The sequence below is a fragment of the Gobio gobio genome (genome assembly GCF_949357685.1).
Source record: "Gobio gobio genome assembly, chromosome: 21".
NCBI lineage: Eukaryota > Metazoa > Chordata > Actinopteri > Cypriniformes > Gobionidae > Gobio > Gobio gobio.
This window is the reverse complement of record NC_137117.1, coordinates 25,068,392-25,084,900: the sequence shown is the minus strand read 5'-3', so window position 1 is coordinate 25,084,900 and position 16,509 is coordinate 25,068,392. Positions and strand designations below refer to the sequence as shown.

The following is a 16,509-nucleotide window of genomic DNA, read 5'->3' as shown; positions in this document are numbered from 1 at the left end:
CAATGAGTTTTTTTGAAAGTGTGACTAGATGGTTAGTTAGCGAGCCCAGGCTGATGAAGTGCGAGGTTCAGACGTGCAAAGACGAGGGAGGCACTGTCGTCTTTTTTTAGCGAGGGAGAGGAGGAAAAGAGAATGAACACTTTGATCACACAACACACACACACAAAAAACGCTACTGATCTCATCCTTACGATGCCGCTTGCCAGGTTTATCACATGCATGTGAGTGGGTTTGTGTGTGCGTGTCACACTGCAAAAGTGGAGCGTGGTCCTCAGAGAGAGGCAGAAACCTTTAATTAAACAAGTGGGTTTACACAAAGTAAAACCCACAATGATGGCGGAGACTGTAGTCTGATATGACGCACGGGAGAGGTGAAAACAGGGACGGAGATAGTGAGAATGAATTAGAGCCATTGGCATGTGTGGGGACAGTCGGAAATGAAACTAGCCCCCTCTGAAGTGACACGGTCTGTTCACTCTTCAGCATCTCAGTGTTTGTCAGTGCCTCATGAATATGCATCATCTAAATAATAATGATAATAATCAGATGGTACCTCTGAGTATCAGAAATAGAAATGTATTAATTTCAGCTAAATCACTGTGGTGTATTACATATTAAAACTTTCACCTTTCTGTCATGAACTGGCTTGATTTGATAAATCCAAAACAAGATGCTTGACGCAAATGAACGATGAAATCACATTTAATACACACTGAATAATACAAAAACACCGGCACGCAACACTAACAAGACCATGAACAGACGATGACTGAGGGTTTAGAAACACTAAATGGTGATTGGTGACAGGTGTTGGTGATTATCTATGGAAACTAACAAGATGGTAATGGAAACAAGTGCTGCGTCCCAATCCGCATACTATCTGTCCTAAATAATATTTGAAAATAGAACAAGTATGTCCCAAATCGTAGTATTTTAAAAAGAGTATTCCAAAGATACCCGGAAGGTCTACTATTCGGTGCAGATCGATGCGCACTCTAATGGCTGATATTACCCACAACCCATTGCAAGTTGGATGAGGATTCGATTAGAACTACAAATGCGGATAAAAAGTGTTAAAAAACTACAAACATGAGGAATGTGCGAGTCCACCGGTTAAGTAGAGAGGGTTTAGATTAAGGGGCTTGAGAGATCAATTATGAGTATTTAACCTGACGAAAAGATATTTTTTCAATGTTATCCACATTATATTTCACCTGCAGCAGCATTGTATTGTAATTGAATGGGATTGTTGTGTGAAAAGGGTTATATAGACCACTTTTATGATACTTTTTGTCATTTTGAAACTTGACAGCCCCAGCCCTCATTCGCTTCATTATATGGAAAAGAGTGGCCAGGATTTAAGATCTTTTTGTGTTCCACAGAAGTCATACAAGTTTGGAACCACATGTAAATGATGACAGAAATTTCATTTAACTTCAGTCCTGAGTGGTGGAATGTTTAATAAGAAATAGACAAAGTCTTTTGAAGAAAATAACAGGGCTTTCTTATTTTCAGAGAGAAAAAGCTGATTATGTCCCTCCAGCATAAGGACGGGTACGCTGAAGCATAGCAATTGAGGATGTTTTGTGAATGCAAAGCTTGCTTGAAATGGTCCGTGGTGAATTAGAGTGACTTGTTTGTACACCCATCCAGCTGTGACCGAATATTCAAGTCTGGGGCACTGAGCTGTTCTTCAGCCTGGGTTAAGCCACTTCACTCTGCCATCTGTATCGACACGGGGCACGTCTGAGCTGTGGGGAGGTGCTGGGAGGCCGTGCCTCATTCTAACCCAATTGTATCTCAGTAATAGGGTTCATGTTTGGAACTCAATCTTGAACTCCCACCTTAAACAGACTTTATAGTGTGAGCATGACAAGCAATTATCCAAATACAACCAAAAGTACATAATGAAATTAGGGCTGCTTGCTAACCCTCAGCATTAAATATTAAAAGTTGGCATGTAACACATCCTGAACCATGTGTGCTTAGGTACCATAGGTACCAGCGTGTAAAACTTAAGGATGATGGACTCTTTTGACCAAAGCCAGCAAAGAAACACATAGCAACACACTAAGAACCACTTAGAACATCTCCGATTATGGCATCAAATGTTATGTATTCCACGCTCATTTTCTCTTTCTCTTGTTTTTCAGCCCTGAAGGACCCGTGCAGTGAGGTGACCTGTAGCTTTGGCAGCACCTGCATTCAGTCATCAGACGGTCTGTCCGCCAAGTGCATGTGTCCTCTGAGTTGTGAGAACGTCCCCAAGCATGTGGTGTGTGGCAGCGACGGCCTGGACTACCAAAGCGAATGTGAGCTCAACATGAAAGCCTGCGCCACCCAGAAGAACATCCGCGTGCATCACCAGGGCCGCTGTGGTGAGTCTGTGGATCCTTTAAATGGTCATTAGCATTGCATTTACTGTCATTATCACATGTACTGTAGTTCTGTTACCAATCTTGCCATTCGAACTTTGCAGCTTCAAAACGATCGCAAGTTGGTTTAGCTGCTTGTAGAATGCAGTTGTGGTCAGTGTTGGTTTTAAAAAACAAGGAACTCCCTTCCTAAAGCACACAATGTGTGTGTGTGTGTGTGTATTATAAAGGCAACCATGCTAATTTCGGTAAATGTGACCCGTGCTGGCAAAATGATTCGCAATGAGCGTGTATATCGTATATGTGTATGTATATATCGGGATCACGCGCTGTCTGAGGAGTCTCTGTGCGCGTATGGTTCGGATCTGTCAGTCAGCGTGAGTTAGATTGTTTTGTTTACATCAGCATGAGTTTGAAAATCACATTTCATTGGTTCAGAATGCCATTGAGAATTTGCTATGAATATTCACAAATTTGGAAAGCTGCCCTTTACAACAATACCAAACTTGCTGAGAGGAAGCAGCAGTCGTTCATAAGCAAGCAGAGAAAAACGGCCGTTTTCATGGACAAAGGAAAGGTAGGCCTACTCCTCTCAGAAAACGTACAAATAAAGATCCTTTTAGATGTTTAATTGCTATTTGGAGCATTGGGATCGCTAGACAAGGGCTTAATTAACTCATTTTTGTGAAAACCTCAAATGCGACCACAATTGACATTTTTCACTTGTTTTGCCTGTAGCTGGACATTCAGCCTGTGCGCATTCCGACTAATTTTGCCAGCATGGGTCACAAATGTTTCTTTGTTTTTGTTTATTTATATTTGTGTGTATGTACAGTATGTATGTATGTAACATTTTATTTTATATTCCAAAGAAAGCGTAAAATTGTAAAACAATAAAATAATAAATGATCAAGAATAAGAATAATATTATTGTATTAATAATACGTTAATTAATATGTATTATTATAAATGTAATGTTATATAATATACAAATAATAATAATCTAATACATATTATATATTATTATTATTACATTTTACACCGTATTTCTTGTGAAACAAAAAAGTTAAGAAACTTGGATATTATTGTATAAAAAAGTTAAATTGCATTACATTTAATTGCGTTACGTTAATTTAAGTTAGTAAGTAATGCATTTCTTGTTACAGTAGTTGAAAGAAATTCTGTGATTATGTAACGCGTTACTTCTATTGCATTACCCCAGTGCGATTTTAGATTTTGAATGCTTGTTAAAGAGTATAGTGGATGAATTTTGAGTAAAAAATTCAGCAGATCAATTATTCCTCTGAAAGCTCCCGGCACGTCACACCTCGCCATGCTAACTGTCTGGATTTTTGAGCTCTTCTTTGATTAAATCCTCACTGTTTCATGTTAGTGGAGAGTTTGAGTCATGGGGACAGAGTGCCGTTCATGAAAAGCCCTCTTCCCGCCCTGGACTGCCTAATGACATTTCTCCTCCACGCTGTCTGACAAGCTGTCAGATTCTTTTTTCAGCTTATTCCGCCCCTCTCTGACATTTCCAAGTTTTATTTTGATCTCTTTTATTTGTCTGTACTCATGAGTTCCTGCTGGTTAAGTCCTGCTTTATGTCTCCTATGTTTGTCCTGACGTGTTTATGGACCTCTGTACGCTGCACTCTCAGATCATTACGCATCTTCAGTTTTCTGGGATTCATTGTTTCCTTATTGCTTAACAGAGATCAAACACTCCCTCTTATTTAACCTTGCTGTTTTTATGAGTCACGTGGTTTTATCTTGAGTAGACTGCAGAGTGGTTAGATAATCCACAGGCTCTTTTCTTCAGAGTCTGGAGTGCAAAAAAATATATATTTTTAATTTGTGTGTTTTTGTCTTGTTTTTCAGTTAAAGAAATATCAATTTACCTTGAATCTAAATTTTTGAGACTTGTTTTCAGAGAGTTTTTGTCTTGAATTAAATACAATTTTCGTCATTGGCATTGGAATTGTTTCCAATGCCCAAAACTAAGAAATGTTAGAAAGTTTTATATAGTGTTATACCAGTTAAGAAGATTTTTTCCTTTAAAAAAAAAAATTTTTTTCTGAAAGAAAGGCTTGAGTCTTGTTTGGGGTGTGACATTGTGGTGTTTCCTGCGGCAGAGCGAGGCAGACAGACTCAGAGGGAAGTCACCTCTTGTAAATGATGGCTTTCTGGGTGGCAGGGCTGGATGAATGCCTTGAGTCCCAGAGGACGTGTGGAGTAGGTTTCTCAGCGGAGAGTGTCTTTCAGTTTAACCCCCATGGGAGTACAAAGCACCAAGGAGGACAGACAGCAACTCTAGATCTAACTTAGCGACACCATCCTTGTGGTTACTGACTCTCTGATTCTATCCAACAAATAACAGCCAACACATACAAATGTTATTTTTATCACTGAGGGACACCCCATTGACTTTTATTTTAAACATTTGGCACATTTGTGAAATTAAGTGGAATAAGAAATATGACCTCAAAAATATATACAGCATAAGTTATGTCATATTTTACCATCTTTTACTGCATGTAATCATTTTTTAATCTGTATTTTATTTTACAGGAAAAGCATCTAAGCATGCTTAAAAGAGGATAAACTGATGTTGTGTATATATATATATATATATATATATATATATATATATATATATATATATATATATATATATATATATATATATATATATATATATATATATATATATATATATATATATATATATATATATATATATATATATATATATTAGGGATGTCAAAAGATTAATCGCATCCAAAATAAAAGTTTGTGTGTACATAATATATGTGTGTGTACTCTGTTAATTATTATTTATATATAAATACACACACATTCATGTATATATTTAAGAAATATTTGCATGTATATACTGTATATACATTTATATAATGTATAATATATATAAATATAAATGTTTTATGTATAAAAATTATATTTTTTTCTTAAATATATACATGCTTGTGTGTGTATTTATTTATAAATAATAATTAACAGAGTACACACACATATATTATGTAAACACAAACTTTTATTTTGGATGCGATTAATCGCGATTAATCTTTTGACAGCCCTAATAAATATATATATATATATATATATATATATATATATATATATATATATATATATATATATATATATATATATATATATATATATATATATATATATATATATATATATATATATATATATATATATATATATATTAGGGGTGTAACGATTCATCAACTACATCGATGTATCGATTTATTTTCCTATGATCTAACTACATCGATCTGTGCTCTGCAAGTTGGCCTTCCGGACGACATATATCGATCTAACATCGTTTTAAAAGGTAATCAATCGATTGTATCGATCATAGGAAATAACGCATTGGATTTAAGCACGTCAGACTTAATATGGATATTTTTTCTTAGCACTTTTAATGATAAAGGCGTTAAACGTTACTCGATTCAGTCGGCCTATCTGTGACATCATCGCAACGCACCAGCTACAGCGCTAAGAAAACAAAACTTAGCATGGCGGATGGCAGAGGAGAAGCCAACGAGCGAGAAATTATCAAGCCACCAGGAGAAAGAGCTACCTGTACCTGTACTTTCAACCCTTGCTTGTTACCTGTGCATTCCTGACACCAGTGTGCCAGCAGAGCGAGTTTTAGTACTGCTGGCGACATAGTGAACGCACAGAGAAGTGTTCTGCGGTCAGATCATGTTGATATTTTTGAAAAAGAAATCTGTAGAGTCATTGAAGAGTAGTTCGTTACATTTGATCTTTTGTTAAATATTGTTTGTTTATTAAACTGAGAGTAGTAGCAGGTTCAGCCAGTTTATTCAACCTGAAGAAATGTTGGTTGCACTTTATTTTTGATATTAATATTGTATTTGTATGATTTTAATGTTGTGAAACAACAGCAAAAGTAGCAGGTAAACCTACTATTAATTAAACCTGAAGAGAAGTTAGTTGCACTTTATTTTTGATATTAATATTGTAATATTTTTATGTTGGAAAACAAAAGCAGAAGTAGCAGGTTAACCTACTGTTGAAATGTTGGTTGCACTTACTGTGCTTTTATTGAAAATGTATTGAAAATTGAAAATGAGAGCAGAAAAGGTTAACTTCCTGTTAATTCAACCTAAACTGTTAGTTGCACTTTATTCAAATAAAATTCGAATGCATTTGCCATTAATTGTTGTTTACTTGTTTGTTTATATCCATAATTAATTGATACCTGATTCCCTTACAAGAAACAACAGGAATCTAGGAAACTTCACCTGCACTGACCAGAATCCAGATATTTATTTCAGTCACACAATTTTTGGCTAAAAAGTTACTGAATCGATTTCAAGTCACTGAATCGTTTCGGATCGTATCGTTCTAAATGAACCAATATCTTCCTTGAATCGTATCGACAACCTCAAATCGTGATATATATATAAGGAAAACAGGTTTGGTTATTAACAGGTTATATATATATATAAGGAATACACTTTGTCAAGTAAATGTATCTTGTTTTAAGGATATTTGTCTAGAAAAGCAGGCAAAAATATGATTACCTTTTTTTATATTTATATATATTATTCACAGAGAATAGAGAAACAAAACAAACAAACCCACAATCAATTGTACAGCAGGACATGGTCCACAGTTATTTCAAAGCACACTTAGACACATTTTGGCCGGCTCTGTGTACACATTCATCCCTGCAAACTGTGGATACAGCTACTGTTCCTCCAACACATGCATTAAGGCCTTGGCCAGCAACTGTCAGGCACACAGATACAGGGGCAGGACTAATGGAGAGGCCTCATACACACTTCCTGCTGGAGCGGGGCTCAGTGTGTCTGGCTAATTACAGCCACTCCTGCATGGCACTGTTAGGCTGCGATATACTGAATGCTGGCTCCAGCCGGACTCTCTTAATGGGAGCTAATGGTTTCTCCTGTGGTAATGGCTGGCTTGCGTGGCGAGATGTTGTTGGAGTTGTTGCCCGCATTGTGCTGGACCTTTTTGGTCGAGCTCCACACTACCCTCCTTTGAGAGCCGTTCTATTATTGTGTTAGTATACACCAGTCCCTGACCTGCATGGCATCAACACTTTCCATCAGCCCGCCTCTCTCCCTGAGCTTTTATGTCCAACGTTTGTGCCTTTGTTTTAAAATCAGAACCTTAGAAATATTGAGTTTGATTTGTGTGTATTTATCATGGGTTGCTACCAGACTCATCAATTTTTAGCCTAGTTAGTCGAGTTGTTGTTCAGACAATCCTCTGGCTACACTCTTAAACATAATTCTTCTCAGCAATGCCATAGAAGAACAATTTTTTGTTCCCCATAAGAATCTTTTTTTCCCACTATAGAACCCTGTGCAATGCAACGTTTCTTCATGGAACCATAGATGCTAATAAAGAACCTTTATTTTTTTTTTTTCAAGAGTGTAGTATTTTGAAAATAGGTCTTTTCATATATCCCCAGTGTGCATGTGTCCATCTGTGTGTTATTTGCTTTCATGATGTCTCTCTATCTCTGTAGCTTTGCCTTCATTTCCCGCTTATTTTTTTGGTTCTCTTTATTTGCCTGTTTCTCCCTCTCTTCTAGATCTTTGTTTTGTTTATGTGTTTTGTTTTTCGTGTCTAATTTCCTCTGTCCTTTCTGTCTCTGTCTTTCTTGTCTTTTTTTCTCTGTCTCCGCGCTTCTTTCTCTCCCGCGATTGTACGACTCGCTCGCGGCTCGGCATTGTCTTAGCACAACACCGGCTGATAAGTCCTTTGTGTTGTCTTGTTTCTGAAAAGTGTGGAGGCTGGCGAAACTGTCACACTTATTTCAATAACCATCATGGCATTTCTATTACAATTATGATCTTGCCATGCAGGGCCAGGGCCTGGAGCCCCCTGCAGCCACAAAGACCCATCAACTCCCACTCACTCATCACTCCTGTCCCATCAGCTGTCACCCTTATCTTTTCACATTTCACTGTTTCTTCTCAATAAATGACATGCCACTGACAATAGCTCCATCAATAGTGCCTAGAAGATGCTTTGAAAAAGGAGAACATTCTAGTGGGGAAAAAAATGGCATTGTCATATCTGTGGCATGTAGATGTGCTCTGATAGCAGAATATCTGGTCCTGAAGGTGTGCTTTCATAATGAGTTTAAGTCCAACCCTAATCAAATAAGCTAAGTAAGATAAGTTCATGGCAAATTATATGTATACTACCGTTCAAAAGTTTGGGGTTGGTAAGATTTTTTTCAATGTTTTTGAAAGTCTGTTATGCTTAATTTGATCAGTTAATAAGTTAAAAAGTCATATCGTGAAATAGTATTACAAATTAAAATAACTTTTCTTTTTATTTTAATATATTTTAAAATATAAATTATGATGGCAGAATGAAGCAGTCATCCATAAAAGGATTTGTGCAAATATATAACATTTTCCAGACATTCTTCATTTACTTAAAAAATTTAATTCAACCACGGTGTCCTCAGTGGTTCGGATGCTGGGAGTCTATGGAGATTGATCGTTGGTACATTCCAACAACAGAAGTAATACTCTAGATAGCTGATACAGCGAGTAAACAGAAATGGCGGTCTCTGTGCTTCTCACTCAGGGGTGTGTCTATGCTAAAAGGGCAGATAATCAACAGTCATGGGGGTCGTGGGGTTTCCCTACTCTTAAGTAGGAGTAGGGGGAAATATGCACGTTATGAGAGATTGATAATGATTGATCAGGATAATAAAAAAAATATATATACTGGGTGGATTTTTACCATTATAAGCTGGTTGTTTACACACATCTGTGTTCAAACACCTTATAAAAGTGAATTTTGCATAATAGCTCCTAACCCTAGCCCTTTAATGCAAGATTTTTTGCTATAAATTATGGACATGGCATCTGAAGACTAATTCTAATTTTTCACAGTTATTTTGCTTTATTTCCATAGGCTCGTTCTTACGTACTAGACCACATATGCACATGCACTCTTCAAAAACGGTGCTTTAAATCTTTGCCAAACTAAAAGACGTAAATTACATTTGTATGTATTCAAAATAAAAGATACAGATTGTGCTGAATGTCAGCGTGCTTATTTTGCTCAAGAAAAGGATTTATTAAGTCCACGTCATGCAAACAAGACACTGTTCTTCCAACCACAGGCCATGTGCTGTCGTTCCAACCTCTCATCTTTGCGATGCTGGTTGCGAATGTTCAGTGGGATTATGGTTTTGGTAAACACGACTCGTTGCATATTTGCTAACGATGCTTTCAGGAAACGCACCCCTGATCTGATTATCTGCAACAAAAGACAATGAAATCAAGAGTTATGAATTACCATCTCACATTTGATAATACAAGCTGATCTTATTTTAGTTCTCTGTCTGACTCTGGGTTTTTTTCCCACTTTCATCCTCAGATCCTTGCAGTGACACTCTGAATAGCGTGAGTGTGGCTTGTCGGGTGAACCCAAAAACCTACAAGCAGTTTACCTTCTCTCCAGCTGAGTCCTGCCTGCCCGACACTACGCCCATCTGTGCCAGTGATGGCCGCACCTACGATAGCGAGTGTCAGATGGAGCGGACGGCCTTGCAGAACAACCTGGAGCTCAAGAAGGTCTATGTAGGCAGCTGCAAGGAGAAAGGTGAGTTCCTCCCAGAGCAGAGATGTCGTTGGCACCCAGGAGCTCATGCTCGTGTCTGATAAAGGAGCCCTAAGGCCGCATTTGATTTATTTTGTCATGGCTGCGGTGAGGAGGCTCTGGACAAATTAAGTCAGGTTAGCAGTACTGTCATGCCTACACGATACCAATCTCCACAAATCCAATTTGCCTGTCGGCTCTGGCAGGTGTATTGTGGCAAGACTGTATCTTCACGGGTGATGAAAAGATCGTCCCTGCCTCGCTCTGAAGCCCTGTGGCAAAGCACAGAGAGAGTGTGTGTTCGCCTGTGATAGTGCATGAACGGTGGCTTAGTGTGTATGTGTGTGTCTGTGTCTGAACAGTGTTTGCGCTGTGAGCGATAGTGGTGTTATTTGTGGGCCACTCTTGTCCCAGTACAACTGTTTGTGTGCCGGTGTAACTCAAGAAGCGATAGCAGCAGTTGTCTCAGCTGAATGTCTTACTTTGTGAGATGCACGACTAGCATGCTAGCATGTGTTCGGGTTCCACCAAGTCAGTACATGAATCACTCTTTCATTATGATTTATGTTAATATAATGCAGTGTTAATTGCTATTATATCCAAAATGAAGCACATTGGGATGTGTTGAGGGTGAACGTGATCTAGCCTAGATATCTCAATTATAAAGCCGGTGTTATGCAAGATCTTATCCCACTTCCTTAATGCTTGATCAAAAGCTAATAAAAAGAGTCCTTTTTATGGTTAGCACTATACTATGCTAGTAAGCTAAGCTGTCCATTTGCTAAATGAAGGCTTAATGAAAACAAAAGAAAGGGAAATGTTCAATCTGGTCTTGTCTTTGCTAATAATTGATTAGTCAGCTAAAAGCTTAGCCCACTAGCTTAACATGATGCTAACTGCTTAAGAAAGGCTCTTTTCATTACTTAGAATAATATATTGTGGTGATAAGCTACTTTTTACACCAGACATTACAAACTTCCAAAGGGCAAATTGTTAAGACAATCGACAGGAAATTCTCATTTAGGTCCGTTCTTGTATGGAACACCCAGATGTAGCTTGTTTAATTTGTTTAATAAATGTTTAATTTGACTGTTTTTAGCTTTGGTTAGCTAGCTAGCTACAGCTTCACTTACAAGCTTAGCACAATGCTAACTAACTAAGGAAGGCTTTTTTGATTAACTAAGTATTGTGATAAAATGCTAAATTACAAACCGCTACAGAGAGGGATGTGATTCTGCAGGGCTATAGATATTTCACAACACCAGCAGCATTTCAGAAGCGAAATAATCCTCCACAAACTCTCATTTAGGTTCGTTCTTGTGTGGAACTCCCAGTTTTCTCAATCCAATCAATTCCTGATGGATGAAATCTAGTGCTGCCCTAGATTTTTCTCATTATATATTCTGTTTTACTCATATATACGTCACATTGTGGAAGTAACTGGGTTGTGAATGCTGTTTCATGTGGAGTAAAATCACATGAAAATATCAAGTTTATGACATTCCACCCCTGTTCCTATAGCTCTTATGAGTCCACTCTCATCAGCATGTATGCCATATTCTTAAAGATAGGTTGGATAATGCAATCAAACATAAATCAAGCTCCGATTGTACAATAACATAATAGGTCTCTTAATTTTCTCAAACAGATGAAAGGCTGCCATAATTACACACCGCCACGGCCTGTCTGTGACAGCTTAACACAACTCTGAGTGGGGGAAAAAACACCTCAAATCAATCTGAATGGAATTAGATAATTGATTAAATAATCAGACGCGGTAATTAATTCAAAACCCCCTGAGTGAGTCAATATCCGATGTCTGATTGAGTGGGGGAGAAAGAGAGATGCCTCCAGTCAGTGTTGATTAGCACCAGGACGGTTACCGTCGTTCTTCACGTTGTTGACGCATGTATACGTGTGTATCTGGTCTCCAGGGAGCTGCCCCAATGATTGTAAGTTCAACGCCAAGTGTTTGCTGGAAAACGGAGAGTTTCGGTGTTCCTGCGACCCCATACAATGCGACGGCACCTACAAGCCCCTGTGCGGAAAGGACGGCAAGACGTATCCCAACGACTGCGAGAGGAAGCTCGAAGAGTGCCGGACCAAGACAGACATCCCCGTCAAACAGCAAGGGCCCTGTGGTGAGTGAGGGGAATTGTTCCATACAGAGGTTTTGCTGTGAGTTCTTGTAATTTTATGTTAGCGAAAATCGCTATTGTTTAATTAGCATTGTATGTCTGCTTGTTTTTGGTTGTGTCCTGCTGGGAAACTCTTGTGGAAGGTGCTCATTCTCTTACATTGCCATGGCGTTCTCATTCTGCCATCAGCTCTGATGACACATGAAACACTGACTTCATGTTTCATTCATGTCCTCACCCCTCCAGTGCCAGTCGGTCACACCAGTCGTTCCATGTTCAAATGTCTTGTCATTTCCCCCTTTGTCCTTTTATGTCCTTTTTTGGCTGTTTTTAAACCGTGTTTTTTCTGTTCCAGTGTGTCTCTCTGTCTGTCTTTGTCTATGTGACGTCTGCTCAGGGCCGCCGCCGGACACACCTCTCATTGCGAGCTGGGAAGAGTTCAACCTCTGACCTTTCTTGTTGGGATTCTGACCCATGGGTCTCCTTCAGGGGGCCCTCAAAGGGCTGGTTTGATGTCTACTTTCTACCTGTATCTCTTCGTCTATGTCTCTTCTTGTGTTTGTTTGCGTGATGGAGAATGGTTGGAGTGGCCCTCCCTGCAGCTCTAGTCCTCATGGCGCTATGTGAAGGGGAAGTGAGGTCATGGAGCTTGTCTCCTCCTTCCGAGTGCTGTGTTTGTCTGGAAGAATCTTTTCCCAAAACGTCTGACCCTGTTATTGCCCCGCTACCTGTTTGCATGGATGCATGCATGTAGCCCCCTTGTTAGGAGCTATGTTAGTTCCCCTGATACACATAAAAACAGAAACGTACGCAAGTATGCAGACTCAAAATGCGGAAGTGTGCATTCCCTTACTTAAAGTACATCTTTGCATTTATGTGGAAGCAACAAACCATATGCTGCTATTGAAAAATGGAAACGAAAAGTAGTATATATGTTAATAAGATCTATTTAATGTGATTATCTTCACATTGTTGCTCCACCGTGAGTATAGAAAAAAATCTGGCTGTAGAAGGAGAACATTAATGAAATTGAGCTTGCGTTGCTTGAAGTGTTTGCATACTTGCGTGGCACATCAGAGTGCATACTTCCCTGCTATACAGCATTCGATAAGCAGTATGGTTAAAGAGTAGGATGTTCGAATATGCAGGCAAACAACACCTGCATGATAATTATTTCTCAGAGAATTAATAAAACATTTTTCTTTTAGTTTTTTACCTTTTTACTTAAAAACAAGACAAAAATACGAAATGATTTTTCGCAGGGCACACCTGCATATCTACCATATGTACTTTAGTCCATACTATGCAAGTACAGTAATTAAACACCTCAAAATTACTGCTTTAGTTATTACAAAAAGGCTTGAAAGGGGGGGGGGGGGGGGGGTCTGGACAGTATGTTAATTATGGGAAGTATATCCAGGGCTGTTTTGGCAGGGATCAGATTTTCAGCACATTTTAGTGGTACAGAAATATCCCTCTCATTTATTCTGAATGCTATGTGTGTCCTGCTCCCTGGCAGCACATACTGTATGTTGCGACTATAGTGCTTGATGCATCTTTCCTTTTTTCATTTCTCACTATTAGCCTCTATGACTCATTAAGATTGTTTTCCAGTCTTCAGTGAAAAGATGCATAAATTAACATGTAAAGAGGAGTAGTGCTCATGTATTTGGCTTTATTTCATTATTTCCGACAAAGTAAATGTTTTGGTCCTTTCAGGCTTTCGCTGGTGGCAAGTTACAGTATGTTTTTTTAATACATTTATTTACATTTGCATATTCCGCAAACAGAACATTAATTAAACATCAAAAGCTTTGTGGCAGACCTGAGCCAGGCTGACTGCCTTTCATGCTGAGGAAGATACGGAGCATTGATGAGCGAAAGTCTTGTACTTTGGACACCTGCTCTCAGTTTGATGTGTAAATGCAAAAAAAAAAAAGGTTGCTTTGCTTTGTCGTCTTGTTTTGCTTTTGTCACCTCCTTTGTCTCCTCTCTCACACTCTTAGTTAAATTCCCTCTCTTTTTGTATTTATACATACAGACCGGGTTTTGCTGGTTAGCATGTTCCCGTAAGCTCTGGTATATGTTGTCAAGATAGTCGCATGGATTGGAATGCTAACAGCTAGCTTCCTCCAGGTATTATAGACCTCCTTCACATTGACAGGACCCGAGTGAAGTCTACGTTTTACTAAAGCGCATTGTGGTCCTTTAGAAGACACTCAGGCGTGAAGCTCACCTTTCCCACAGTGGGAAACGTCTAAATGGACCTCTTTTCATACGCTAATCAATAGCAGAGACGCTCTGTGTGTACATGAGTCGTTTCAATTGCTGAGCATGTCAGTACTTTTTCCTGTGTCTGACATGGTTTCATCTGCTTCCCGTTGTCTTTGCAGACAAGCAGAGCTGGGTCACTGTGTCAGCAGCGCTCGTCAAGAGACACGATTCGCTCCAAAAATCAAAGAAATGTGTAGTGCTGAGAAAGGTCAACAAGAGACCGCAGTTCATAAGGAAAACAGAAAACACTGAAAGTAGAAGGATTTAGTACAAAGGACTGAAGATACACAAGAACAGTCTGTTTCCTCAGTCTATCTGCATTCTGTTGATGGAGCATCAAAACGTGGTATATACAGAGTTTAGGTCCTATTAATGTCAGTGTGGGTTTTTACATTCTGTTGTTTGGATGTGCGAGGCAGCACAACACCTGTGTCAAAATGATTCGAGGAGTGACAGAATGAAAGAGATACCAGATAGGGATGGACGATTATATTGAATATTCATAATATGTTTGCAGGGTGTTTGCTGCCAATGTATAATAGAGCAACGGTGTGATGAATGCGCTTTTTATTTTGTCATTAAGTTCATGTAGTGCATGTCATTAGACGACTAAAGGTCTCCATATGGCATTTTTCATGCAAAAAAATATATTGTTGTATTGGTACATCAATGAGAGTGATTAAATATCGTTATGCTTTGCGTTTACTTTAGCTAAATTACTTTTAAAATCATTCATTTACTTGCTGCATGAAACGTTTTGAATTTGCAACGTTTTCCAGTCATCAAATCAATGACTGGAAAAAATCATAATACGCAAATAGCAAGATTTATTCATTTATTATTTTGCCTATATTGCCCAGTCTTTGGATGGATGGATGGATGGATGGATGGATAGATAGATGGATAGATGGATAGATGGATAGATAGATAGATAGATAGATAGATAGATAGATAGATAGATAGATAGATAGATAGATAGATAGATAGATAGATAGATAGATAGATAGATAGATAGATAGATAGATAGATAGATAGATAGATAGATAGATAGATAGATAGATAGATAGATAGATAGATAGATAGATAGATAGATAGATAGCAGGTACATAGCAGCACGATATATTTACCAGGCTATTTCCGTTCCTCACAGCCTCATCAAATTAAATACAGTGTCTGCTCTGACTGAAGTCTATGAGACCTTGAATGATGATCTTTGTGCATTATCATGGCTCAGCTCCATCCAATGTAATTTCAGAACTCCATAACTCAGTGGGTGTGGCGGCCGTAATGGACTCCTAATGATAAGGAAAGAAACAGCCTGTTTCTCTAGGCAGAGCAAGATGGATCCTGCAAATGAAGCTGACCTAAATACACAGCTGTCATTATAGTCCGGCGGATGTTTCATAGCTTGTGTGAAGTGAACAGACCCTCAGCTTTCTGTCTCTCCCTGTCTGTCTCTCTGTTCCCATGGCAGTAACTCATAAAGACTAACAATGGGCTCAGACTTACTGACAATGTCATCGAGCAAGAGCTCCGTGAAAAGAGGTGCCTGGGAATCGACGCCCCAGGTGACAATGCACTCTGATTAATATTTATCATTTGCATATTTATTTGATTAGCATCTCTTGCTGAAAACGGCACAAACTTTCTTTTTTTTTAATTTTCGCAGGAAAAAAACAATAACAAGTTAAGCACCCATTGAACTTTGGAGGGCCTAGTGAGATGTGTGTAATGAGTCCATTTAGATGAGTAGATTGAAGAGAGAGGGTAGTGTGATTATAATTAGCATGAACCTTTGCACCTCGCTGTGTGAGGAAGGGTTGTATCTGGGTCACTGTTGTAAGTTGGAAAGCCCTCGTCGGTTTCTGTTATGTGTGTGTTTGTTAGGAGGCTCTTTGTAGAGCATCCTTCTGTAATGCATGTCTGCCTTCCCCCTTGTTTTCCCCATTGCCTCATCCTCCTCTGCGTCTCTTTCTTCTCTGTTCTGAGAGCTATGTGCTTTTCTTAACGTCTGCCTGTGTGACGCCCTTCTGCTGAATGGATCCATGGATCTCTCTTGCTCTGCGC

The 16,509-nt window shown here is 38.8% G+C and overlaps 1 protein-coding gene across 6 annotated transcripts in view; it reads left to right on the top strand.

Annotated features, from left to right (window-relative positions):
• agrn (agrin) overlaps window positions 1-16,509 on the top strand; it is a 269,547-nt gene that overhangs the window by 171,819 nt on the left and 81,219 nt on the right. For all 6 annotated transcript variants that reach the window (XM_079803366.1, XM_079803365.1, XM_079803369.1 and 3 more), the window contains 3 exons: window positions 2,154-2,378; window positions 9,809-10,033; window positions 11,965-12,171. In XM_079803366.1, coding sequence (XP_079659492.1) covers window positions 2,154-2,378; window positions 9,809-10,033; window positions 11,965-12,171 — 657 coding nt within the window. The remainder of the gene's footprint in view (window positions 1-2,153; window positions 2,379-9,808; window positions 10,034-11,964; window positions 12,172-16,509) is intronic.